At 36.8% G+C, this 25,930-nt stretch overlaps 1 protein-coding gene across 2 annotated transcripts in view; it reads left to right on the top strand.

The window, feature by feature from the left end:
* LOC128993807 (laminin subunit gamma-1-like) overlaps window positions 1-25,930 on the top strand; it is a 211,493-nt gene that overhangs the window by 96,778 nt on the left and 88,785 nt on the right. Inside the window, exon 6 of one of the 2 annotated variants that reach the window (XM_054417822.1) lies at window positions 1,483-1,661. In XM_054417822.1, the coding sequence (XP_054273797.1) occupies window positions 1,483-1,661 (179 nt within the window). Of the gene's footprint in view, window positions 1-1,482; window positions 1,662-24,464; window positions 24,779-25,930 lie in introns of those variants that run through there. The other variant, XM_054417823.1, reaches the window with a different exon arrangement.

Raw genomic sequence — 25,930 nt, 5'->3', positions numbered from 1 at the left:
TACTCGTTAAACCTAATGTTATTTAAATAGATCAATTGAAAATCAATTCAGCCAAATGGAAATTTGCTTAGACGGCAGGTTTGCTGCGGCGGGGGTATTTTTAACAAGTACAAGCAAAGATATTATTGTCAAGTGGAAGAATAATTCTGCGAAAGAATGACAAAAGTGGCATTAGTATTCAAGCCCAGAGCTTATTTCTGTCTTGAACTGAGCAAGAAAAATATCTGTTAACGTTTCTCCCTGTTTTACAGTTTATTATTTTGAAACTCTTTCGGTTAATATTGAATTTTATTGAATTTACAAAAAAATAATACAAACAAATTAAACGACCAGAGTAAGTTAACTCGTTTCCACTAGAATTTCATCCAATAATAGGTTTGTTAATTTAACATTTAAATTATATTTTATTTCTCAAATGAGTAACATTATTTTTTCTTACCTATTTGCAGTTTTTTATTTAGGTTCGGTTATGTTTGGTTGGATTCGATAAGGTTAAGATGTTAGGATTTGGTAAGGTTAAGAATTGTTAGGCTAGGGAATGTTATATTACGTCACGATATGATATGATAAGTATAGGCTAGTTTTGTCTTCTCCTACTAACATCATTATACAACGAATTCCAAGTGTTTAAGGTTGTATAAATAAAAAAAAAATACTGTAATATTATTTTCAAAAACACTGGAACATTGGAACATGACCACTAATTCTAGTTTCGAACATGTATAATCACAAAGCAAGCATACTACTGTATAGAGTGTTCCCAAAGTTCCCTCCAAACAGAAAACGCACAAAAAACATTGCTATGTTGGTTTAAATTCTGTTACCCAAATGATCCAAAGTTCTTGCATCAATTGACAGATAAGGCAAACAGGAACAGCTGGGTCCAGTTTCGAACCATCAAAAACCTACTGTCTTTTCTCAGGATCGATCCAATAACCTTCATCGGCCGTTCCCCAGGTAGACATGGTCAGGGCACAGGTTCCATTACACAGACTATACATCTCCTCTTTATATTAGGTGCAAGTGCAACGGCCACGCCAGCGAGTGTGTCCCCACCAGATCTCTGGATGGAGACGACAGGCTGGTGTGTCGGTGTGAACACAACACTGCAGGAGTGGACTGTCAGGAGGCAGGTTCCATTACACAGACTATACATCTCCTCTTTGTATCAGGTGCAAGTGCAACGGCCACGCCAGCGAGTGTGTCCCCACCAGATCGCTGGATGGAGACGACAGGCTGGTGTGTCGGTTTGAGCACAACACTGCAGGAGTGGACTGTCAGGAGACAGGTTCCATCACACAGACTATACATCTCCTCTTTGTATCAGGTGCAAGTGCAACGGCCACGCCAGCGAGTTTGTCCCCACCAGATCTCTGGATGGAGACGACAGGCTGGTGTGTCGATTTGAGCACAACACTGCAGGAGTGGACTGTCAGGAGCCAGGTTCCATTACACAGACTATACATCTCCTCTTTGTATCAGGTGCAAGTGCAACGGCCACGCCAGCGAGTGTGTTCCCACCAGATCGCTGGATGGAGACGACAGGCTGGTGTGTCGGTGTGAGCACAACACTGCAGGAGTGGACTGTCAGGAATGTCTTCCCTTCTACAATGACGCACCTTGGGGCAGAGCGAACCGCACACATACCCACGAGTGTAAAGGTAAGTGTGCAAAGAGCATTTAGTGGATTTCTAAATTTTATAGGATGGAAAAAGACATGGCTGTGAAATTTCAGCGGGTTGGGAAGCCAATGGGTGTTCTACTATAGTCTGTGTAATTAAACCTGTCTCCTGACGCTATTTCCAACTGGGGACTGGTGAATGGTCAAGCCTGGGAAAGTCCCAGGTAGGCTGAGGGCCAAGAGACAGGTTCTACCATACGGACTATAGACATTTAAATTTTCAGAATTGGATAGTATTGGAGCGTAGCCCCTAGGTTTGGATTATCTTTTTACTACCTACTTTCACATACTAGGACGCTAGGCCCCTAGATGGTTCTGGCATCATATAGGAAAATCCGTTTGTAATTTGCAGGATTTGAACCAAGGACCTCAAAACCCAAGTCCCACACTCTATCAGGCCAGATCGTACCTTCTAGGTGTGAGTGGGAGTTTTTAAATTATATTAGGGGGTGCAGTTTGTGTTTGCCGTTGTTGATGACGTTTTTGTTGTGGTTGTAGTGGTGGTTTTGTATAGCCTGAGCAATGTGGGAAACCACCTGAAGCAAAATACTTCTTTTCAGGGGAACTCTATTGCTAAGGGTATAAAGTGAATTGTTTGATAGATCAGTGAGGAGAGAGAGGGGGTTAGTGAGAATCAAACTGCTCATGAAGTAGGGATTAAAGACTGTGATTAATTCCCGGAAACATGAAGGACAACGTTTTCTAATTAGATAAACTATTATAAACAAACTATTACAAACTCGGAGACCTAACCGAGTTAGCCCCATACCCAATCCAATATTAGACATCATCAGTTTAAAAGAAGCAGAAACGTTGATAATCAGTAGACAAACGTAAAACAACATCAAAACTGTGCCCGTCTGTTGTAAACAGGTGTTGATGGTCACGTTGGATATTGAAATTTAACATTCTGTATCAAGTAGGCGAACAGGGTTACTCAAACATTAATTATGATCAGATCAGACCTTAAACATATAAATAATTTGTATTTCAAATTCAAACACTATACAACACGTTTTTAGGTTAGGTTAAATCCAAGCGTCGAACGAAATGGGAAACGCTGGACCAGCTGATCTTAGTCGTGGTATATTTGATTGTTGCCAACCTATTTCCAGGCGTACACGAATTACGTGCCTAATAAAAGCACGCTATTTTGTGTTGTTTGGTTGGAATACTGGTGTGCGGAAAAAAGTGTGGCAAAAGTAAAAAATAGTATGGCAAAGGTAAGTGCATGCAGCAATTAAAAGTGTTCTGTACTATAATCAGTGTAAGGAAGCCCACTTTGTCAGGTGACTATAGGACAAAATATTTTGTTTAGCTACTCTTTACCTACCTAACTTATGTCAAACTTATATGTCATATATCTTATCATGAACATTTTAACATGAGGTATATTCCTAGAACCGTTAATTTTACATCTATTAAAAACATCAAAAATCCTCTCAAACCTAATATTGTCGTAAACGTTGCGAAATCGTTGCTAAAACACGTAGTTCAACATGAACAGGCGCAGCGACGGAAACAGAGCGTCCAAAGCCATGTTTTATGATGCTAATAGCTCGGCCTGACAGAACAATAACCGGCTCCGACCGCTATTTGACGGTTTTATCCGCTGAACAATGCCATATAAAACATATGTCTTTATATGCAACGCGCTCCTGCTTTATATGGGTCCGCTGCTATTGTTGGCCGATTTGGCTATCGGAGTTGCCTTAGAATTAGCTGGGGATTCAGGAATTATAGCAATACCCACCGGAATCGCCTTTGCAATGTGTTCATTGTGCACATTGTGTGTGATGCTTATGTATGATGGTTAGTTTACATTTCGAACATAGAGGTTTTAGTTGAAGAGTGGAACAATTGTGTGGTAAAAATGTAAGAAAAGTACCAGAGGTGCTATTTTAAACTACCTCCACAATATCGACGTTAAAGGTCCCGTTTCTTAAGGTGATGTTGGAATGAGATCAATCAGGTTTATACGAAACCCAAAATTTAAACGAAAACGATCATAAATAGTTCAATCAACTACAGTACTACAGTATACGCGAGTACATTTACGCGGTTGTGATAGTTTTGTTTTTATTTTGTCTTGTGTGTAAACATTTTTATCTTATTTTTACATCACAAAAAATACTTTTTAAGTAATGTCTATATTCATACTGTACCTGTGTTTCGTAGGAACAATCATAAACAACTACAAGATTAATTTTTCAGAACCAAATTATTTCTGTTTTCATTGCTATACTAAATTACTAGAACCATTGGAGTAGTTATGATAGGAGATGATTTTATGGAGAATTGAAATGTATTTGAAAATTTTCATTTATATGTGATTGTGATGGTAATTTTGAGTAATTTTACACACATTTTCACACACACTTCACACAACTATCATGATAGTTGTGTGAAGTGTGTGTGAAAATGTGTGTAAAATTACTCAAAATTACCATCACAATCACATATAAATGAAAATTTTCAAATACATTTCAATTCTCCATAAAATCATCTCCTATCATAACTACTCATTGGGACAGTTATTATTAACATTTATTATAACATCAAAACATTTAACTCGGTAATTATCAATGATACGTTTCAAACAGTTCCATAGAGAAATAAGGAATAATCTCATTCCCTATACACTCTGAACGTTGCCAAACTGACTCACTTTATAATTGGGGTGGCTTTTCGACCATGGATTATAATCATACAACATCTTGGAATTTTCTCTACGCCAATTGAAACATAGGCTATTTATGTTACAACAGACTGAGCAAGGACTCATGTTAAGAATTATCCGATTGAGTAAAACCATTGTAAAACATTCCCCCTTTAGATAATGACTAAAGCATAGCTATAGTTTATCAACGCAATACTGGGGCTATTTGAATGAATTTGAGAATACAGTATTGCAGAATGCAGAGGGCACAGAATATAAATAATCTTTGCTCTCTGCAGTATTGTTAAAGCCCCGTTGTACTACAGCCTCGTGCCTCGTGCTAGAGCAGACAGCGGTAGAACGGTAGAAGCAAGGCAGGTTGCTGCAATAGGTATTGTATTGTAACTCGGGGCTATCTGAACACAATAGTATAGAAACGTCAGCGGCGGCTGTCATATTTAGTGGCGCGATCGCAGATTAGGCCGGAAAGGCAACAGAGGCCGCGGCCAAGCTTATCGGACAATGTATCTTGGGGCGGCATACTGGCCGTATATGGTCACATTGTATAAACCATTCCCGGGAAAACAGTTGTTAACTGTCGTAACATATGTTTAAAACTAACTAGCTGAGGGAAACGATAGGAAAATGTAGTCATACATCGTAGGAACAGTGTAAGACATCGTAGGCAAATTTACAACCCTATGTCGTTGGAATGGTAGACACATATCGTAGGGAAATGTACAACCTAGTTTAGGAACATAACCTCTAAAACCTCTAATATAAGAGCCGTGGTGTTGGTGTGTGGCAACGTCGCAACTGAGTAATGTAGCAAGGCCGACCTACTGCCATGGTAATAACTACAATAGTAACCGTTTGAACTTAATTGTACAGAAGCTTCATTATGAAACTATGTTTCTTCGGTGGGCCGGGGCTGCGACGTTGCCACTTTTGTCAGCCTTCTATTGTGTGGCAACGTCGCACCGGCCGATCTATTGCCATGGCAATAACTAATAATAATCATGTAAACATAAACATTGCGCAGAAGCTCCATTATGAATCAGTGCACAGTGTTTCAGTAGGCCGGGACTGCGGCGTTGCCACTGTTATCTTGCTATTAGAGAATGGCATAACCTTTACACCGTAGAGACAGGATAACACTAACCCATCAAATGGTTTTCAAATATCAATCGACGATAGTTCTACCTGTAAAGTAAACCTGCATCTGAAGGAAGTCGTGTTAATTTGTTGGAATCAAATCTTTTAAAAATTATACCTTTCCTTCATTAAGTAAAATCTAACAGCCTAGGCTATTGAAATTAACTACGCCCGTACCATGGATACTGGCCAATCCACTAGAAAGAGGAAGAGCCATCAAATGCCAATCAATGACATCAGTATTTATTTCACAGTTTGGTACTCTGCAATTCAGCAACATGATGGACTGTAAAATATATTTCTACCTTAATAGCAATAATATCTACCCTCAGCGTGAACGCAATTATACTGCAGGGTATTGTTCAATACAGCGTGTATTCAATGTTCCTGATAAGGGTATTTTGCCCCTGTATTCTTCGAAATTATTCCCACGGAACAGTCATGTCCCTTGGTAAAGAAATGAAATGTCAATGACTAAAAACACACCACGAGCTAAGAGTTTAACAAAGGGGTTACTTACGTTTTTTCGTGCCATTAATGTTATTAATGCTTTATGTTATTAATGCGCATAACGTTACCTCACTTACATTTGACATAAACAAATCCGTGTTTAATATTTCCTTTATGGACATACCCATTTCAGATTTTGAAAGAATAAAGTAATAAGAGTGAAAACTAATGTTAAGTAATAATGAAAATATAAACTTTTCTTACTCCCCTTTTGCACCCTATTTTCCTATACATTTAAATGTTACATTTCAGGAAAGTATGAGTCAGGGAACAACGTTTTTACTTTGTAAATCAGAAGTTATATTTTGAAAAACTGGAAAAGTTATCAATCCGACAGGAAACAATTTGTTTTCAAATAAATCTTAAGTAAATATTTCGCTTCGTAAAGGAGAGAAATAAGTAAGCAAGTTATTCAAAATTTTCGTTTGAGATCTTCAACTAAAAAAATATACATATAATTGCTATTGGATTATTATATCTTTTGTTTTAATTATTGATAAATTTATATTTTTGATATAAATATTTTTTTGTCAAACGTCTGTTGTGTTGGGCCTACAGAATACATATTAGTATACGATCTACCTCTACTTCAGGGGGTATAAATAGCTACATTCAACAAAGGTTCAAAGATTAAGTTTCATGTTAAATAGTTCTTTGTCTTTGCTGATTTTCGTTGTAACTTTCATCAAACTTCCAATTACGTGATATTAGTCAATTACATTGACTATATAAATGGTAATAGCTATTGATTTCATACGTCATAACTAGAATAATATTTATAGATATTAATCTATTGGATTAGGTACCGACCCTGTTTGTTTGCATGGTGGACATGTATAGCCAATATTAATTAAATTAGCATTTAGCATAACCAACACACATAATGCCCGTTAATGGACTAGCGGACGAGTGATAAATTGGTTTTCATATCATAATGTGCAATTACCAGATGGTTAAATAAATTCTATGTTTATCAATACTATATCATTTTACCATACTCACAGATTGCAGGGGGTCCAAAATATATCATCTATGTATCATCTTAGACTATTGAATTGTCAATAGCACAGACAATATAATACTTTAATGGTCAATGGTATCATATCGTATGCAAACAGATAAAATACTACTGCTTAAAAACCTAAAACAGTTTGTAGTTAAATAAAATTGCTCTTTATTGTTATCTAAAACCAAAACACAAAGATATTTGTGTTTGCAGATTAAAAGGTATTTTGAGCTGTAAATCCTGTATGGACGTGTTAAAAAGACATTTTGCATAATTTTATAACCCTCTCTAAATTTATTAAACATTAATTATCACTTAAATGCTTACTGAATTCGTTAAACACGTTTTTACGTCATAGCTCTTTAAAATAAACAAAAAAGATTTGTCCAAAAGAGACAACAAACAATGGAACAAATTTAAACAAATTAATCCCCTTATCTGTTAATTTAGAAACGCAAAAAGGAAAACTTTATTAACAACTCACGGACAAAAGTTTGAATACGTTAAACCTCATGTTTTTATAAATCTATTATGTACGCCTGGCAGTCCACAGACAATAGCAACCCGTTGGAAATTTAACGGTTTTATCCGCTAAACAAACCAAAATAAAACATATGTCCTTATATGTGGCGGCTGCTTTATACATACTCGCTGCCATTGTGTGTCCAAAATATGGTTATTGAGTCGCCATTTGAGCGTATCATCCTGAAAAATAGGTAGAACACACTTTGCATCTGTTACCTTGCATATTACCTTTTTTATTTGGTTTTATTTATTAGATTTTTGATACTGGGTTCATAACTGTGCAGTTAAAATACTAATACATTTTATATTATAGTAAAGTGCTGGAATGTAATCAACACTTTAAAAGTGCACTGATTATATGATTCATCAATTTTAGAAATCTCCGTCTCCATTGTTATTATTATTATTAACTTTTATATTACAAATTGAGTTATTGAGATGGTGACGCCACCTAGGTGCGTGTTTGAACCCAAATGAACCCAAATGAATGAAGAATCAGAATATAATGAAGTGAGATACCTTGTGTAGCTTGTTCTTAAGACCAGTTATTTCTCTAGCCAGATCAGCTTGGTCCAGTTTCAAATAAGCAAAAAGCTACTAACCTTTCTCAGGATTGAACTGGCGACTTGTTATTTACCAGGCAAGCATTATAACACCAAAGCTATTGAGTTCCATTGAACAAATCTTACCATTCGATTTGTATATGGTCAGCTCGTTGGATAGTCGTGTAAAATTCTAAAATCCCTTTATTTCTCTCAAGACCAAGAAATATGCATTTACAAAACAAAGAGATTAAAGCAATTCTGAAACCTCGGACTGGAATTCTCTCCGGTCGTAACATCTGATGGAAGGAGATTGGTTTGCGGGAAATTAAGTCATAAATAAGACAAACGCTGTTGGCTTTTGTAACGTCTGACACCTCCAATGATCAAGTGTAATCGTGACTAAGAGTCGCGGAGTCGTGTCTGGAAACTGCAGAATGTAGAACTAGCAGTGGGAGAAATAAAGGGAACTATCTTGTGATTCTACCTGCTGATAGGATATTTGATGCTAGTTGTGGATATATTTGGACAGAATGTAGAACTGGCAGAGGGAGAAATAAAGGGAACTATCTTGTGATTCTACCTGCTGATAGGATATTTGATGCTAGTTGTGGATATATTTGGACAGAATGTAGAACTGGCAGAGGGAGAAATAAAGGGAACTATCTTGTGATTCTACCTGCTGATAGGATATTTGATGCTAGTTGTGGATATATTTGGACAGAATGTAGAACTGGCAGAGGGAGAAATAAAGGGAACTATCTTGTGATTCTACCTACTGATAGGATATTTGATGCTAGTTGTGGATATATTTGGACAGAATGTAGAACTGGCAGTGGGAGAAATAAAGGGAACTATCTTGTGATTCTACCTGCTGATAGGATATTTGATGCTAGGTGTGGATATATTTGGACAGAATGTAGAACTGGCAGAGGGAGAAATAAAGGGAACTATCTTGTGATTCTACCTGCTGATAGGATATTTGATGCTAGTTGTGGATATATTTGGACAGAATGTAGAACTGGCAGAGGGAGAAATAAAGGGAACTATCTTGTGATTCTACCTGCTGATAGGATATTTGATGCTAGTTGTGGATATATTTGGACAAAATGTAGAACTGGCAGAGGGAGAAATAAAGGGAACTATCTTGTGATTCTACCTGCTGATAGGATATTTGATGCTAGTTGTGGATATATTTGGACAGAATGTAGAACTGGCAGTGGGAGAAATAAAGGGAACTATCTTGTGATTCTACCTGCTGATAGGATATTTGATGCTAGGTGTGGATATATTTGGACAGAATGTAGAACTGGCAGAGGGAGAAATAAAGGGAACTATCTTGTGATTCTACCTGCTGATAGGATATTTGATGCTAGTTGTGGATATATTTGGACAGAATGTAGAACTGGCAGAGGGAGAAATAAAGGGAACTATCTTGTGATTCTACCTGCTGATAAGATATTTGATGCTAGTTGTGGATATATTTGGACAGAATGTAGAACTGGCAGAGGGAGAAATAGAGAAAACTAATCATGCAACTCTACCTGCTGATAGGATATTTGATGCTAGTTGTGGATATATTTGGACAGAATGTAGAACTGGCAGAGGGAGAAATAGAGAAAACTAATCATGCAACTCTACCTGCTGATAGGATATTTGATACTAGTTGTGGATATATTTGGGCAGAATGTAGAACTGGCAGAGGGAGTAATAGAGAAAACTAATCATGCAACTCTACCTGCTGATAGGGTATTTGATACTAGTTGTGGATATATTTGGGCAGAATGTAGAACTGGCAGAGGAAGAAATAGAGAAAACTAATCATGCAACTCTACCTGCTGATAGGGTATTTGATACTAGTTGTGGATATATTTGGGCAGAATGTAGAACTGACAGAGGGAGTAATAGAGAAAACTAATCATGCAACTCTACCTGCTGATAGGATATTTGATGCTAGTTGTGGATATATTTGGACAGAATGTAGAACTGGCAGAGGGAGAAATAGAGAAAACTAATCATGCAACTCTACCTGCTGATAGGATATTTGATACTAGTTGTGGATATATTTGGGCAGAATGTAGAACTGGCAGAGGGAGTAATAGAGCAAACTAATCATGCAACTCTACCTGCTGATAGGGTATTTGATACTAGTTGTGGATATATTTGGGCAGAATGTAGAACTGACAGAGGGAGTAATAGAGAAAACTAATCATGCAACTCTACCTGCTGATAGGATATTTGATGCTAGTTGTGGATATATTTGGACAGAATGTAGAACTGGCAGAGGGAGAAATAGAGAAAACTAATCATGCAACTCTACCTGCTGATAGGATATTTGATACTAGTTGTGGATATATTTGGGCAGAATGTAGAACTGGCAGAGGGAGAAATAGAGAAAACTAATCATGCAACTCTACCTGCTGATAGGGTATTTGATACTAGTTGTGGATATATTTGGGCAGAATGTAGAACTGGCAGAGGGAGTAATAGAGCAAACTAATCATGCAACTCTACCTGCTGATAGGGTATTTGATACTAGTTGTGGATATATTTGGGCAGAATGTAGAACTGGCAGAGGGAGTAATAGAGAAAACTAATCATGCAACTCTACCTGCTGATAGCGTATTTGATACTAGTTGTGGATATATTTGGGCAGAATGTAGAACTGGCAGAGGGAGTAATAGAGAAAACTAATCATGCAACTCTACCTGCTGATAGGGTATTTGATGCTAGTAGTGGATATATTTGGACAGAATGTAGAACTGGCAGAGGGAGAAATAGAGAAAACTAATCATGCAACTCTACCTGCTGATAGGGTATTTGATACTAGTTGTGGATATATTTGGGCAGAATGTAGAACTGGCAGAGGAAGAAATAGAGAAAACTAATCATGCAACTCTACCTGCTGATAGGGTATTTGATACTAGTTTTGGATATATTTTGGCAGAATGTAGAACTGGCAGAGGAAGAAATAGAGAAAACTAATCATGCAACTCTACCTGCTGATATGATATTTGATGCTAGTTGTGGATATATTTGGACAGAATGTAGAACTGGCAGAGGGAGAATTAGAGAGAACTAATCATGCAACTCTACCTGCTGATAGGATATTTATAATCTGATAAAACAAAAAACAAAAATCTTCCAATAATGTCCGATTAACCGATCTTCTTCTCAATAGACGTTCTTTTATATAAACAGATTTTTTTAGGTTAGTCGAGTCTGGCCTCTATTTAGTTAACGTACTATGAAATATTGCTGTATTAAATATTATCCTTAATGTTTAAGGTATTCTACTATCTTTGAACTGTGTTGATTTTACTTACAGACGTAAATAAAACCAAAAATTTGGACAGACCTTTTTCTTGACTTCTATAAACTAAACTTTGATATGTATCCGGTTCCAAATATAAGTGGTTCAGGGCCAAGATCTTACCATAAACACTTTAGTAAAAGCTATTTTCTTTGATATAAACCTAGTTCAACTGTCAAATTGTAGTTTGTAGCATTATTACCTTCTCAGGAACTTACTATTTCGAAGTAAATAAAAATCCACAATCCTTAGACGACAACTTGAGAGAAGACAATATTTCAAAATCGATTCTTATTTACGTTGATTATGTCGGAGTCGGGCGAAACTTTGTTGACAGAAGACGGTTCGTTTGGAAAACAAATTATTTCTTTTGCAAGTTGTTTTCCTTGACACAAAAGTTGGGTTGGTTACTTTGCTAATTTACCTCGAGGACATTTGTTTTAGTCTTAAAGTTTAACTTTTAGATCGTAAAAAACAACTTGCTTTTACCTTAAGCCAAAGATTTATTAGAGCTAGTGGTCGTCTCGTGGTCGAAAACTCGACCAAAAATATGTATTGTGCACACTTATCTACTTTCACCCCACGCTGTAAATAAAACATGTGATTGAAATTTCTTCCATTTGTTTTGATTTTATGTTTATATTTCGTTGTTATTTCGTCACCCGCATGGCAACCCACAAGGCACGTGTTATTTTTTAATTTTAAATACATTTTTTGTGCTTATTTTTGAGCCTATTTTGATTTATTTAGATTCTGCACATATACATGCAATATGTTTCTAACAGTATGCGTAGATTTCCCCTGAGATGCACACGAGCTGAGAAAAAATGTTTTAAGAAACATTCTCGTCTATTAATATTTAGATATATCATCACAATGTAAATGCTGCCAGTCACATTATTTTTTTACAAATCAGTTAGTAGTTTTCATAAAGGGTTTTAACGTAAACTCGTATTATTTTGTAGGTACAAATCGTTCAATCAATGATCCTTAATCAGCTAGAGGTTTAAATGTTTAATATGACCACATTTTGCTATGACATAAATTGAACCAAATTTTTTAACTCTAGCACGATCAAATTACACAACGTTTAGGTAATATACAATTCTTCGCTTGCTTGATATTGATGTGAAAATATTATCTAAATGACAACCTAAATTTACCATTTCTCGTGAGTTTTATAGATTAGTTTATATTTAAAACAAATCACATCTTAAATCTGTCAACAATTTTAACCGTATTTATACGTATTGGTTTGTATCTACAAACACATATAACTTGAAAATGCATAACTAGACTACCTTAAGATTGCGCAATAAGAACACGGAAACACATTTTATGGGATCATGTAAAAATAAATTTGTTATACATACAGAAAAATAGTTTATATGAGATGTTTACAGAGTTTTATTATGTCCATGTTAAAACACGAAGATCTTGAATGGAAATGGGGTAGGGCAGGGCCCTGACTGAATGTCTTAAACATAAAATACATTCCTCAATCCGTACTACGACATTTTACGACAAATTTAACTTACGAAGTGTATCACATCTTATTTAATATTATACTTATGTTATCTTACTAATACAGTATTGTTTTTGGTGAGTAAACCCACATATTCTCAGGGGCCCAGATATTGGAGCGAAATCAGCGTCCTTAAGGGTGTTTGCAGATTTGCTTCATAAGGCATAACTCAGAAAATCACTGCAACGAAGCATATGGCAATGGTCAGAATTGCAGAATTACAGACCGAAGCAATGGTCCAAAAAACTCTATTCTTATCTTCTAAAGGCACTACTCTGACAATGTGTACGTAATTTTGGATGTCTGAATCTCCTTTAAGGCACGATGTTCACACCGTTTAATGAACACGTCTCACACGTCTGATATAAAGAGCTGCCATTGACGGTACCTCACTACCTCATAAGGAAACGCTCACATGAGCTGCACACAGTTTTGTCTGTTCTTATCAAGCTCTAAACTTTAAAATGTTCTTGGAAGATTTAAATGTTTAAGTTGATCCATAAAATATGTACAGCTCAAAATATCTACCTTCGTATGTTCGCAATTTCAAGTAAAAGTATTAAGTATTAAGGTAATTACTTAGGTTAGGGGCATATGCATTGTCGATAGTAGAAAACATAGAGCAAAGAAAAAGTTGTATGTGCCTAGTGCCAACGAAACTTTCTTACCCTTTTGTGTAAAACTTTACAATATACTTAAATGGATTTCATCATCATCATCATTATTTTCATGTAGTATGTTTTGCTCTAATTTATTTGTAACCCCACTTTTCTTGCTTCTTTTATTACTATTTCTATTATTGCTCGATGATAATTTTTTTAGCTACAATGGCCACATCGTCTGCAAACGCTAGAAGGTTTATCTTAAGCACTTACCTTACTAGAAATAACTGTCATAATTTAAACTTCTCCGGTGATACATCACTGTCAAACTCTAGTGCTGAGTGAACCCAGCAGACATCCAGGAATTCTGGGTAGTCGGTGAACAACTTCTTTGCTATGTTGTGCCCAGGAGACCGCCTTAGCTGGACAACGGCATTCCAAGCTGCTCTGCACAGAGTGTAGACCATGTGGAAATTTGGACACTCGTAAAATCGGATTGAAGCCACCTGTTTCAATTTTAATAAAGGATGCTTATTTTAGAACAACTTAAAGAAATAAGCTCTTAAAGTTTTTGCCACAAACATCAATATTATTTTTTTAAATGAGATAGGGATGCTACTTCGTATTTTTATCCATTAATGGAAGAAAAATTTTAGGTGATATATATAGGTGAAATATTTTGATGAAATATATAGTGTGAATTTTCTGTAAATTTGTTTCTGACACTGTATTAACTATTTATTTCGTCAGGACACTTATTAAAGGTCTAATGATCTTAGTTCAGTTTCGAGCCATCAAAAACCTTATGACTTTTATCAGAATCGTACCAGCGAACGTCTGGTCGTAAGGCGAGCACTGTAATTCCCAGCTAGACGTGGTGTAAACTATGGTTGGCAACTTAAGGTCAGGCAATTCTTTTCTACAACCTCTGTTATAGAAACAAAGTTTATAAAATCTTGCAATGCATTTTTCAATCTTTGATAGTAATTGACTTAATATTTTTTCGAAAACAAATAATCAAATAATTTATTTCGCTCAATTTAACTGGAGTGAATACTTACGTAATGTTTCCCACATGTATGTAATTCAATATTACTTTAAAAAATTATATTTACTAGTAAAGTTTTTAGTTTCTAATTTAAAATAACAAATCTGTTAGAAACAATCTTTGATTTCAACAGGACGTTTATGCACGTTAATGACATTTGACATTAAGGCTTCTCGAAAGGTCAAATTGATTAGAGGCAAGTTTTCTATAGTTGCTTAAGAATTTGCATAGAACCAAGAAAGTGCGAGATATTCCCGAGATATTCACACTGGAGTTGGCTAATGAAGTTGTCTGGCATGTCTGATATTAATGAACGGCTTCAGACGGTATCTCACGCTTGAATATGGAAACAGAAACCTCACCACTGATACGTCACGCTCAATTAAACAAATAAAGAAAACGATCACGAAGTTTGGAATAACAATATATGTAACCCCTCCGATGTTAGAATATGATGATTTAGTGTTACAGTATATGTAACATGTATGATATTGTACGTTCAATTAAGGGGTTGAAGATAACTGTTGGTGAAGTCATAACATAATTTTTAGTCTTCCAAAGGTTTTGTTGAAAGATCATTTAAAAATGTAGACTCTACCAATTGCATTTACCTTAACCATATGAGGATAAACTCACTCTGGCCCTAGAATCTTTATGAGATATCGGAACTGATTGATTGCCTTTAACATAGATGACGAACAAATTGATCGAGTATGCGATACCTAACCAAAACCTTCCCTAATGAACTCCCTCTAACCTAACCAATGTTTAACTTACCTACAAGAACATTACCTAGATTTACAATACTTACCTATCCTTTCGTATCCAAACCTTGCCCATCTTAACATTACCAAACTTTGACCTACCTAACATAACACTCCTAAACATTTACCTAACATAACACTCCTAAACATTTACCTAACATAACCAAACTTTATCAAGCCTAACATCACCAAACCTTACCCAACCTAACCTAAAAAATTAAGGTCACAAAACCCTTAGACCCACCAACCAGAAAGCAGTAGAAAACTCGTATCTGAGGATTTAAACACCAAGTCTTTGCGCATCATCACTGTTACGAGTCCCCACCTCCCCGCGTATTCCCAGAACAGTTTCCAGTCTTCTTTCTTCGACGAGGTACGGAGGTCTTGCGACGCTCTGGTCCGATGAGTTTGCTTTTTGCCCGACGCAGCATCCATATTAAAACCCCGGGACAATGCGGCCGTGGGAAAAGTCCTGTGTCGGTCGAACTTAAAATATGGGCACATTCCGAGAGGACGGGGATTTATACGCGAGAAACCGTCACTTGTAAAAATTCTGGGCATTCGTCAAGAATTCGATTACCATTAATTGGGGTCGGGATTTAAAAAGGTGATGAGATTGGACTTTTTGGCGAATGTCATTGAAAAGCAAATGCAGGCTGCTTAAGGATTCCTGCAGGTTTTTGGTGATTTATTAAGTCATTGAGTAAGCAATCGGTGATTTATATTCGGGAAGAGGGTTGATTTGGATTTTCTTCAAAAGGGTAGGGTGCTGTGATAATTGGTTTGTGCAAATATATTTGGATTTGCACTTTTTGTATCTCTAGTCCGGATGCTTTTTGTATTACGGCTGATCAGACTTTGTTTTGGTAAACAAACTTCGTAGATATATTTATACAAGTAGACTAATGCTAATACATAGTAATTGTTTGTTTTCTGATGGTTTTTATGGTTTGTTTGGTGGGTTTTACCGACATTTTCCTTCAGTGATTGGTGAAAAAAACGGTTTGACGTCGTTGGAATCTGATGTGGGAAGCGATACAGGAAATAAAGCTTCATAAACAAAAACTTATACAGTAGAACCTGGCAACCCCTACTATAAAGACTACGCGAAGCTAGGAAACAGCTGAGAGGGATAAATATTTATTAGCAGTCAACTCAAATGGGTCACGTAATGAATTCAATGACTTGATTCTTGCCTTACTTTAATTTGTTGGGTGAAAATGATAACTCATCTCGTTATTTTGTAAACTCACTAGTCAAATGCTCTCGACTAGGGGAATAATTTGAATTACATTTGTAAAAAGTGCAACGATTCCATCTTTTTTCGCTGCTGTGTTACCCGCAAAGATCTCTCAGTCTGTCGTCTATAATATATACCATTTAATACAATAAAAAGCATGAAACGTAAGTAAATCTTAGCGTTTTGTAGTTTGGAAAACACATACAATTTATAAAAAAAAAAAACACTTCATTGTTCAAACGAATGCTCTATAATAGTAGTCTGTACAACTTCTAAGCTTGTTGTATATGTGAAATAGGGTAAAATAAATAAAAGATATTGCTTAAAAGTCGTGCCTGGTTACATTTCCTTTTAATAATTCAATTTTTATTTTATAAAGCCTCTGCAGCACCCGGAAAAATCATCCACCTCATTTGTAGGGTTGAACACAGAAGCTTAGGGATAGACATTGCCAATCATGCTAGATCTGTATGCTATGGCGAAGATTAGTGATGAATGAATTGATAAAATTGTAACTGAATAAGATCACCGATGATTCTTTAGACAAGATCATTTAGTTAAATATTCATAGGACACTGGATGTAGTTTCAAATTATCATAAGGCAGCTGAATTTTCTTTTTTTTCTTGTCCGTGTTGGTGGCACTTTTTCCACCAAGAGAGTGTGTTATTCAAATCCAAGCCCATGAGACTTGTGGATTTGCCTATGAATAGAACCTGTCCTCAGACGCCAAACCAATAGGCTATCAACACATCCCTATCCCTTAGGACCAAACCGATGATCTATCGTTGTTATGTTGGTATTTCTGAAATACTACCCATTCTCAGTATACTTTGGTAAATAACAAGTGAGCTCGTTTTCTTTGGCGAAAGAGAAAATAAGCCCAAGAAATATTAGCGGATTTCCTAAAAAGAAATACAGAAAAGTCCCAGCAGAATCCACAACATTCCTCTGGCGACGTTGTACTCGCGGTATGTGAGGCTTCTGCTTAGCATTTAATTGCCACCATTGTCCTGGCCGGCTTTTACAAAAAAGACTGGATGGAGTTTGACTGATGTGATATTTGAGGTCTCTCTACCGGGAACAATTATTGGACCGGGAAGTCTTGACATGGTAGAGTCCTGAGTATGTTGGAAATGTCGTTCGTGCCAGTCTCCATGTGGCTATCTAAGGCAGTACTATTACAGTCTCGTAGAGGATGAATCGTAATTTCAATAAAAGAAGAATGTCAAGAACCAGTTGTGAGAACGTTTAGCGTGTAAGTGATTTCAAAAGATTCAAGTAAAATAAAATCACTTAATTTTAAGAAAGCTTTTCTAGATTCTAGATATTTAATGATTGCGACATGAAAAATGTAAATTGGCCAGCAGTGACTAGACCCAGCCACCACACTGCCATATAAAGACATCAGATGCTCTACCACTATTGTGTTGTCTTCACAAGGTCGTCTTCTCACAAGTGTCACACTACAGATATCCAGTACAGACAGTAGCTGCTAGTTATAGCTACTAGACTACCATACTGCCATATAATGTCATCAGATACTCTACCACCATTGTGTTGTCTTCACAAGGTCGTCTTCTCACAAGTGTCACACTACAGATATCCAGTACAGACAGTAGCTGCTAGTTATAGCTACTAGACTACCATACTGCCATATAATGTCATCAGATACTCTACCACCATTGTGTTGTCTTCACAAGGTCGTCTTCTCACAAGTGTCACACTACAGATATCCAGTACAGACAGTAGCTGCTAGTTATAGCTACTAGACTACCATACTGCCATATAATGTCATCAGATACTCTACCACCATTGTGTTGTCTTCACAAGGTCGTCTTCTCACAAGTGTCACACTACAGATATCCAGTACAGACAGTAGCTGCTAGTTATAGCTACTAGACTTCCATACTGCCATATAAAGACATCAGATGCTCTATCACCATTGTGTTGTCTTCACAAGGTCGTCTTCTCACAAGTGTCACACTACAGATATCCAGTACAGAGAGTAGCTGCTAGTTATAGCTACTAGACTACCATACTGCCATATAATGTCATCAGATACTCTACCACCATTGTGTTGTCTTCACAAGGTCGTCTTCTCACAAGTGTCACACTACAGATATCCAGTACAGACAGTAGCTGCTAGTTATAGCTACTAGACTTCCATACTGCCATATAAAGACATCAGATGCTCTATCACCATTGTGTTGTCTTCACAAGGTCGTCTTCTCACAAGTGTCACACTACAGATATCCAGTACAGACAGTAGCTGCTAGTTATAGCTACTAGACTCCCATACTGCCATATAAAGACACCAGATGCTCTACCACCATTGTGTTGTCTTCACAAGGTCGTCTTCTCACAAGTGTCACACTACAGATATCCAGTACAGACAGTAGCTGCTAGTTATAGCTACTAGACTTCCATACTGCCATATAATGACATCAGATACTCTACCACCATTGTGTTGTCTTCACAAGGTCGTCTTCTCACAAGTGTCACACTACAGATATCCAGTACAGACAGTAGCTGCTAGTTATAGCTACTAGACTTCCATACTGCCATATAATGTCATCAGATACTCTACCACCATTGTGTTGTCTTCACAAGGTCGTCTTCTCACAAGTGTCACACTACAGATATCCAGTACAGACAGTAGCTGCTAGTTATAGCTACTAGACTTCCATACTGCCATATAAAGACATCAGATGCTCTACCACCATTGTGTTGTCTTCACAAGGTCGTCTTCTCACAAGTGTCACACTACAGATATCCAGTACAGACAGTAGCTGCTAGTTATAGCTACTAGACTTCCATACTGCCATATAATGTCATCAGATACTCTACCACCATTGTGTTGTCTTCACAAGGTCGTCTTCTCACAAGTGTCACACTACAGATATCCAGTACAGACAGTAGCTGCTAGTTATAGCTACTAGACTACCATACTGCCATATAATGACATCAGATACTCTACCACCATTGTGTTGTCTTCACAAGGTCGTCTTCTCACAAGTGTCACACTACAGATATCCAGTACAGACAGTAGCTGCTAGTTATAGCTACTAGACTACCATACTGCCATATAATGTCATCAGATACTCTACCACCATTGTGTTGTCTTCACAAGGTCGTCTTCTCACAAGTGTCACACTACAGATATCCAGTACAGACAGTAGCTGCTAGTTATAGCTACTAGACTTCCATACTGCCATATAAAGACATCAGATGCTCTATCACCATTGTGTTGTCTTCACAAGGTCGTCTTCTCACAAGTGTCACACTACAGATATCCAGTACAGACAGTAGCTGCTAGTTATAGCTACTAGACTTCCATACTGCCATATAAAGACATCAGATGCTCTACCACCATTGTGTTGTCTTCACAAGGTCGTCTTCTCACAAGTGTCACACTACAGATATCCAGTACAGACAGTAGCTGCTAGTTATAGCTAACATACTTCCATACTGCCATATAAAGACATCAGATGCTCTACCACCATTGTGTTGTCTTCACAAGGTCGTCTTCTCACAAGTGTCACACTACAGATATCCAGTACAGACAGTAGCTGCTAGTTATAGCTACTAGACTTCCATACTGCCATATAATGTCATCAGATACTCTACCACCATTGTGTTGTCTTCACAAGGTCGTCTTCTCACAAGTGTCACACTACAGATATCCAGTACAGACAGTAGCTGCTAGTTATAGCTACTAGACTTCCATACTGCCATATAAAGACATCAGATGCTCTATCACCATTGTGTTGTCTTCACAAGGTCGTCTTCTCTCAAGTGTCACACTACAGATATCCAGTACAGACAGTAGCTGCTAGTTATAGCTACTAGACTACCATACTGCCATATAATGTCATCAGATACTCTACCACCATTGTGTTGTCTTCACAAGGTCGTCTTCTCACAAGTGTCACACTACAGATATCCAGTACAGACAGTAGCTGCTAGTTATAGCTACTAGACTACCATACTGCCATATAATGTCATCAGATACTCTACCACCATTGTGTTGTCTTCACAAGGTCGTCTTCTCACAAGTGTCACACTACAGATATCCAGTACAGACAGTAGCTGCTAGTTATAGCTACTAGACTTCCATACTGCCATATAATGTCATCAGATACTCTACCACCATTGTGTTGTCTTCACAAGGTCGTCTTCTCACAAGTGTCACACTACAGATATCCAGTACAGACAGTAGCTGCTAGTTATAGCTACTAGACTACCATACTGCCATATAATGACATCAGATACTCTACCACCATTGTGTTGTCTTCACAAGGTCGTCTTCTCACAAGTGTCACACTACAGATATCCAGTACAGACAGTAGCTGCTAGTTATAGCTACTAGACTACCATACTGCCATATAATGACATCAGATACTCTACCACCATTGTGTTGTCTTCACAAGGTCGTCTTCTCACAAGTGTCACACTACAGATATCCAGTACAGACAGTAGCTGCTAGTTATAGCTACTAGACTACCATACTGCCATATAATGACATCAGATACTCTACCACCATTGTGTTGTCTTCACAAGGTCGTCTTCTCACAAGTGGCACACTACAGATATCCAGTACAGACAGTAGCAGCTAGTTATAGCTACTAGACATCCATACTGCCATATAAAGACATCAGATGCTCTACCACCATTGTGTTGTCTTCACAAGGTCGTCTTCTCACAAGTGTCACACTACAGATATCCAGTACAGACAGTAGCTGCTAGTTATAGCTACTAGACTTCCATACTGCCATATAAAGACATCAGATGCTCTATCACCATTGTGTTGTCTTCACAAGGTCGTCTTCTCTCAAGTGTCACACTAGAGATATCCAGTACAGACAGTAGCTGCTAGTTATAGCTAACATACTTCCATACTGCCATATAAAGACATCAGATGCTCTACCACCATTGTGTTGTCTTCACAAGGTCGTCTTCTCACAAGTGTCACACTAGAGATATCCAGTACAGACAGTAGCTGCTAGTTATAGCTACCAGACATCCCCATTGCCATATAAAGACATCAGATGCTCTACCAGACAACAAACTACATTCTACTGTCTTTGCATCGACCCTTTATGCCCTATTATTACAAGTTTCCTGCTAAACACCATTAGTTAGCTAGTAGAAGTGTTTAAAGCTTTTTTACCACGATTAATCGAATATTGCTCAACCTTAACCCATAGCATTTACTATCGGAGGTAAATGCTGTAGTCATCAATTACTTTGACGGTAACACACTACCTGTACACACTGGACAAGTTAACGTGCATGTACCTGATCTGGACCGTGAGACAGAGAGGTCAATCCATTCCGTGTGTGTCTGACAGAGAAGCAGTACCTCACTCTGCCACTTTAGACGATATTCATTGATACATTGGAACATTAAAACAGGCTGTGATTTCTTCGAAGTTAATTCTTCAGGAAAACTATTTCGGATTTGTATGTTTTCATGTTTATACTGTGCATTATCTCAATATTAATTGAATATAGACTATGATCACAATTAGAAAATACTAAGTTGGGAAAATATTCTAGTTTATATTCGTGGCAGTTTTCAACCGTCGATTGAAAAACCAATATACCATATTTTAAGGTACGTTACGATATCAGAACGACGCCTATTTAGGGAATTTTAACGAAATTGTAGTTTACTACAAACATTTAAATACGGATTCGCGATGAAATAATCCTCCAATTTACTACATTGCAACATTGAGTATATGCATCGCAATTATTCTTGACCTTTAAAATTGCTGGAAACTCATTTAAAACTTCAGGGCCTAGGAAATTACTGCCAAAAGATATTATAAATAAATGTATTTCTTTGTGATTAATTTCACGATTAACAGTTTGTAGCCTACTTAATACGGGTTAGTTAAATTATTACAGCAAATATTGAGAAACACATTTTGCTTAGATTTTTAAGATTATGTTTTATGAAAAAAGTCAAAGTAAGTTTTAATAGGACTAATGTTAAAGTTTGAAGAAAACAAAGCCATTACTCCTCGAACAATCGAAATGTGTTTTGTGTCCTTTGAAAGGAAAGCACATCTTGATTCACTGGTCAGCTTTTATAACTCAGAATTAAGTGTTTTGAACAAATCTTGGGTTTCAACATTTACGGAGCACTTCAACAACTTCATTAGAACACGTTTAGTTTTATAATTTTAATCTACCACTATACTAATTTTCTGAAGTATTATTTACTTAAATGTTTACAGAGCTTTTAAAATTACTGAATAATTTTATTAGACCTTAACTCTAAAAACATTAAACAGTCATTTTACATTTTGCTTGTTTATACCCATGACCAATGGATCACGATCATGTCTTAAAAAAGCATTTGCCAATCTTTAAACCAACCTTTCACAGCCAACCATATAAATAAATGCTTGTAGTGTTAGCCTGCTAGTGTTTTCGATATTCACTCATCATGAAAAATATTCTTAACAACGTTGAATTTGCAGATCTGTATGTACTATGATGTAATTAGCCGATGGTATATTACAATTCTATTATTACATGTCTGGTTGGGATATTAGAGATCCTATGTGGTTCACGTTCTCATAAAAAGTCTGTCACATATTTTATCTTCTATGCAAATAACGAATTTGAGTTTGAATTTAGGAAGCGAGAGACGACCAAAACTTCGTCTCATCGATAAGATTTGTCTGGCCCTACAATTAAACAAACAACTCTCACAAAATAGCTATTTGTGTATTCAGAGCGCAATGACTGTTTGTGCTCGTTATACACACAAGGTCTTCCTGCCATATTAGTTACTTATAGGTTTTATCATAACACACAAATTAACTTTTTAGTTGTATATAAAATGTCATTTAGTTTATGTTTGCGTTTGCCTTTTAGGTTATGTCACATGCTTACCGGTTGTTTGCGGCTGTTGGTATGGAAACGCTAACTTTGAAATTTGCTGCGAGCGGGAATAATCCATTCCCGCTCTAGAGCGTAAATGAGCTATTTTGCGTACTGATTATAGGTATGGCAATGTGATCATTTTCTGGCAGTTGTTGGAAAGAATACTGCTTTCAATCAACTAAGCTTTCTTATCACAATTAATTTGACGTTAAACAATACTAGGGTTTCAACAGTACCCTTTCAAAAGTGTTTGGAATTACTCTGATTCTTTGTCTGTGCATATTTAATGATAGTGTAGACAGTTAGTGATGTTTAAATCATTATTGAAAACATCTTTTATCGTTTATTAGTCTAATTTTATATATTGTTTTAGAGTTTGAAGTCTAGAAACTGACAGAAAATTTTTTTAGATTCGTATTCATGAAGCTTTTATTTGATAGTTTTTAGGGGTTTCAGTTGAAATATTGTTTTATAAATTTCGAAAAACTGGTTGGTAAAGGAGTTGAACGAAGTGTCAGTATCTGGAATCTGATCTGGTAAGGAAAAAGTCGACAAGAAAACGATAGGCTACAAAATATATTCCTGATTCTGGGGCTGAATTTCACGAAAATTTCAATATAATCCCCTCCAACCCTCTACCTTGAGTCATCCCTGGCACTTGTCACCTTCGTCTCCAGGTAGATTGTTCCGCTGGGTTGACAGGACTAGCGGTTCCTGGTCCGATATCGTATATTACAGGAACAATAGTCCGGTAACCCACCTATCCTGCGGCCGTGTGTGTGTGCCTGTGCGTGTGTGTGAGGGGCGTGTATCTGTCTGTAGTCCTCCACTACGACCTCGGTCCTTCACTCTTCAGTTGCCGCCTCGTAGTCCTGCTCGTACGTTGTGTCTAGAGCGCCGCTCCGACGAGGTGGCGTGCGTTCGAAGTCTGACAAGCAAAAATATAAATTTTTCAAGTGTTTGGCAAGAAATTAAGCAAACAATTTTTTTCAAGCCTTGTTAGATGTGTTCCGAAATTAAATAGTGCGTCGATTCTTGTTGTGAAAACACTCAATGTGAATCAGTGTAACAATATTTTAATGTGTCGTATTTTATGGTGTTCCGGACTGCAATGTTTGACTCGGTCCAACACAGACAAATTCCTAGGTTTGTCGGGAGTTTAGCATGTAAATCGTAAATTTTCTGTGTAAAAGTGGGAACATGAATGTTGTTACGATGGATTTTTGCTTCATCGTGTTGGTATTCCTCGCCGAAAAATCAACGTCCGCCAAATGGGATGGATTAACTCCTTGGTATTCAGATTCAAGTGAGTAATTTGATTTTGATATTTAAAAATAATTCCTATTACGCTACCTGTTGTTCGAACACAAATGATGTTCTTTTTTGTCCTAGGACACTAGGCACGAGCCCGGGATTGTTTTTCACATTACTTCAGGCTACACCTAGGGGTTGCAGTATCATTAAATCCATTGGTGATTTGGCGGAATTCGAACCCGGGACCTCAGGGAACGAAGTCCCGCGCTCTAACCACTACACCAGAAATGTTATGTACTAGACAGTAGGACGTAGGTAATAAAGTATTTTCCATGATGATAGTCATTTCTTAGGAATGGTACAATACCTATAAACTGCAAAACCTTATAAACTGGTATATTTTTCCACAACGAAGAACGCAAATAATATCTGAAGAGACGATTTTAAAAGTTCGACCAATCGTGCGGACGGAATTGTTTCGTGTTTTCACTGTTCAATTCAATTCTCCAACAAACATCAGGACAACAAACAATTTCGGCTTCGTTACTGACATTTTGTTTTACAAGTAAATAATTTATTTACACGACCTTCAATAGTGGCACTCATTGTTGAACAAATGTACATACAGCGTTGCATTTGCATTTGTTACATTTGAAATGTTCAAAGTGAATACGTGGTTGTTGAAACACATGCCATTTATATACACATGCATTATTTAAGTTTATGTTTTAGAGTGTTTTCATTTATGTTTTATAACTTCTTCTAGAGTGGTACTATTCTATATTTGTTTGTATGTTTTATAATTTTATATATTGGTGTAATTGTTTTAAAAAAGGCTGCTATTGCTGCAATTGTTAAGTGTTTTAGGCTTTGTCTAGTTTTAAACGTAACAAAAAGATTTCATTAATTTAAATTGAAAAATACTTGCTTGAGAACTGCAAACTACCGTAATAGTTTTTTACAACCTTTATCTGATTTAAGAGAATATTTCACACGTAAACGTTACTGTAAATAATCAAATATTTACCATATTTATTATTTATAGATATTTTGTCACATAAGTGCCATGTCTGTTTGACCCTAAATTTAATTCATACCTCTTCTGTTAACTTACTATAGCGGGGACTACGCTATAGCATAGGGTAGACAGTCTACTGTGTAGTCTCTATGGAGTTGATCAAGTTGTTTGAAAAGCACGGGTCCT

The sequence above is a fragment of the Macrosteles quadrilineatus genome, unplaced genomic scaffold (genome assembly GCF_028750875.1).
Source record: "Macrosteles quadrilineatus isolate MER2022 unplaced genomic scaffold, UCM_ALF_1.0 Scaffold_5__1_contigs__length_97177068, whole genome shotgun sequence".
Lineage (NCBI taxonomy): Eukaryota > Metazoa > Arthropoda > Insecta > Hemiptera > Cicadellidae > Macrosteles > Macrosteles quadrilineatus.
The sequence above is the reverse complement of the archived record's forward strand: the minus strand, read 5'-3'. Positions and strand labels throughout refer to the sequence as shown.